Here is a 2,133-nt window from a genome sequence, read left to right on the forward strand (position 1 = left end):
CCCCCCTCCACCCGCCCCGCCTCCCTGCCTCGATTGGCCCCCCTGCTTGCCTCCACCGCGGAGGATGTTCACTCCCGCAGGCTTCCACCACCATGCGCCCCGGCTGATGGGGATGGCCGATGCCACGGCCAGCGCCACACAGCCGCCGCCCAGCTTGCTGGACATCGATGTGCTGGCGAGCTCGGCCACCACGCCGAACGCCGGCGGGCCACTCGTGGCAGCGGCTGGCACGCACCTCACCTCGACTCGGTCATGGCATGGGTCTGTTTTGGCCGGCCCATGCCGGTGGGACCTGCCGGCCGGGGCTTCGCGCATTCGCTGGATCGGCCATGGGGGTCTCTTTGTTGTGGGTACCGATGCCGGGCGCCTGGTGACCGGGCGCATTTGTCCGGTCACCGACACCGACCTGGCCATCGAGCCGGTGGATGTGGCGGCGGCTCCGCTCCACCGCCCGGGGCCCATTTCGGCCCTGTCCTGGAACCCGGACGATGGGCTGATCCTGTCGGCCAGTAGCCGGTCGCTGGGGATCGTTGTTTCGGATCCGGAAGGCGGGATGGTTGTGGGCAAGTTGGCTGGCCCGGCGTCCCAGTGCCATCCGCACCTGGCCGGTGTGCTGGCCGCCGAATGGTGTCCCTCCACCGGGGGGTCTGCCTCAGTGGCTTGGGCCGACCGCCGGGGTGTCATTCGCCTGTGGGACCGGGCCGTCGACGGGAGCTCCCCCGGCGGGGGGCTGACCCTCCTTTCGGAAGCCCACTGCACCGCAGGTGCTCGGACGCCCGGCGGCCGGCCGCGGGCATTGGCCTTCCGCGCGACCAGCGGCATCCCCACCCTGCTGGTGTCCACGTCCAACGGGACGCTCGAGTTGATGGATCTCCGTCAGCCGGGGTCCTTTGTGGAGACTCTCTTTTCGGGGGCTCTCTCGGCAATCGAGAGCGTCCGGCCCTCGCCCTTGTACGTACCTTGCCCGGGCCCTGCCGCTTCCGGCTTTCGGTGACCACCAGTCCATGTTGCTGACGCATGATCCTCCCCTGTGGTGACGGCCCTCCAGCGGAAGGGACCTTGCCATGTCGACCATGGACGGCGAGGTGCTGGTTCTCTCGGCTCCGGTCGGCCACGAGCCCGCCAGTGCCGATCCCATCGCAGCGCGGCGCATCGACGCCCGGAGCAGCCCGGTGACCGGCGTCGCCTGGCTGGCGCCCGATCAACTTGTGTCCTGTTCACATGATGGCTCCCTGATCGAGCATGCCCTTTGATAGACACGTGGACCTCCCATCATGTGGTGGGGCATTGTTTTCTCGTCCCGCCCTGCCCCCACGATTGGGGGCGCCCCGGGGGAGTAGGGTAGGGGGGGGGGGGGGGGGCCGGAAGACTGGTGGGGGCTCCCCCTCCCTATAACATATTCAACATTACCTTGAGGCAGGGGGGGCGGGGCCGGGGGGGGGGGGGGGGGGGGGGGGGGGGGGCACGCCGCCCGCGCCGGGGCGCGCGGGACAGGGGCCACCACCAGAGGAACGCCGGGGGAAACACACCAGCCCCGCAGCGGGGGGGCGCACTCTCCGCCCCGCCCCACCCTGTTTTTTTCTCGCCCCCACCCCACGCATACACACACACACACACACGCACACATACAAAGCAGTCGGCATTCTGACACCACGACTCGCCTGTGCGTCTGGCCCGATTGCAAGTCATGCAGGCACATGCGGAGCTTGCGGGGCCCCCGGTGATGAGGAGCCCAACACGAGTGCCACCCCTCACTGGGCGGCTGCCGGGCGCGTGGGGGCGAGGCGGAGTGCCGGGGGCAAGACGCGTCGCATGGCGGGCTGACAACCGCCGTGCAACTGTCGCCGTATTGTCCGAGGGCTGGTGCTCCGGCTCGCGTTGGTGGGGGCCGACCATCGAAATGTGCATCTGCCTTGTCCCCGCTCTCCCCCCCCCCAGGGGCTGGATGGGGCCGGGGAGCACACTGAGTGTCGACCACGCGCCGATGTTGCCCCGCGCATGTGCGCGAGAGCGGGCTGAGGGGCAGGGGGTGGGGGGAACTCCACGAATTCGAGGGCTCACATTCACATGCATCTCCACGGCGGGAGCATCCATGGGCAGCCGCTGGTCGTGCGACCGTTTGCCCCCCCCCCC

General features: G+C 69.9%; 1 protein-coding gene across 1 annotated transcript; it reads left to right on the plus strand.

Moving 5' to 3' along the window:
* Positions 1 to 4: 4 nt before the first annotated feature.
* On the plus strand, positions 5 to 1,272 carry H696_02443 (hypothetical protein). Its single transcript, XM_009496347.1, has 2 exons — positions 5 to 951; positions 1,049 to 1,272. Exons 1-2 carry the CDS (start codon positions 65 to 67, stop codon positions 1,251 to 1,253), a joined length of 1,092 nt encoding a protein of 363 aa, XP_009494622.1. The 5' UTR covers positions 5 to 64; the 3' UTR covers positions 1,254 to 1,272.
* Positions 1,273 to 2,133: the final 861 nt, after the last annotated feature.

The sequence above is a fragment of the Fonticula alba genome, assembly GCF_000388065.1.
Source record: "Fonticula alba strain ATCC 38817 unplaced genomic scaffold supercont2.3, whole genome shotgun sequence".
In the NCBI taxonomy this organism is placed as follows: Eukaryota; order Rotosphaerida; family Fonticulaceae; genus Fonticula; species Fonticula alba.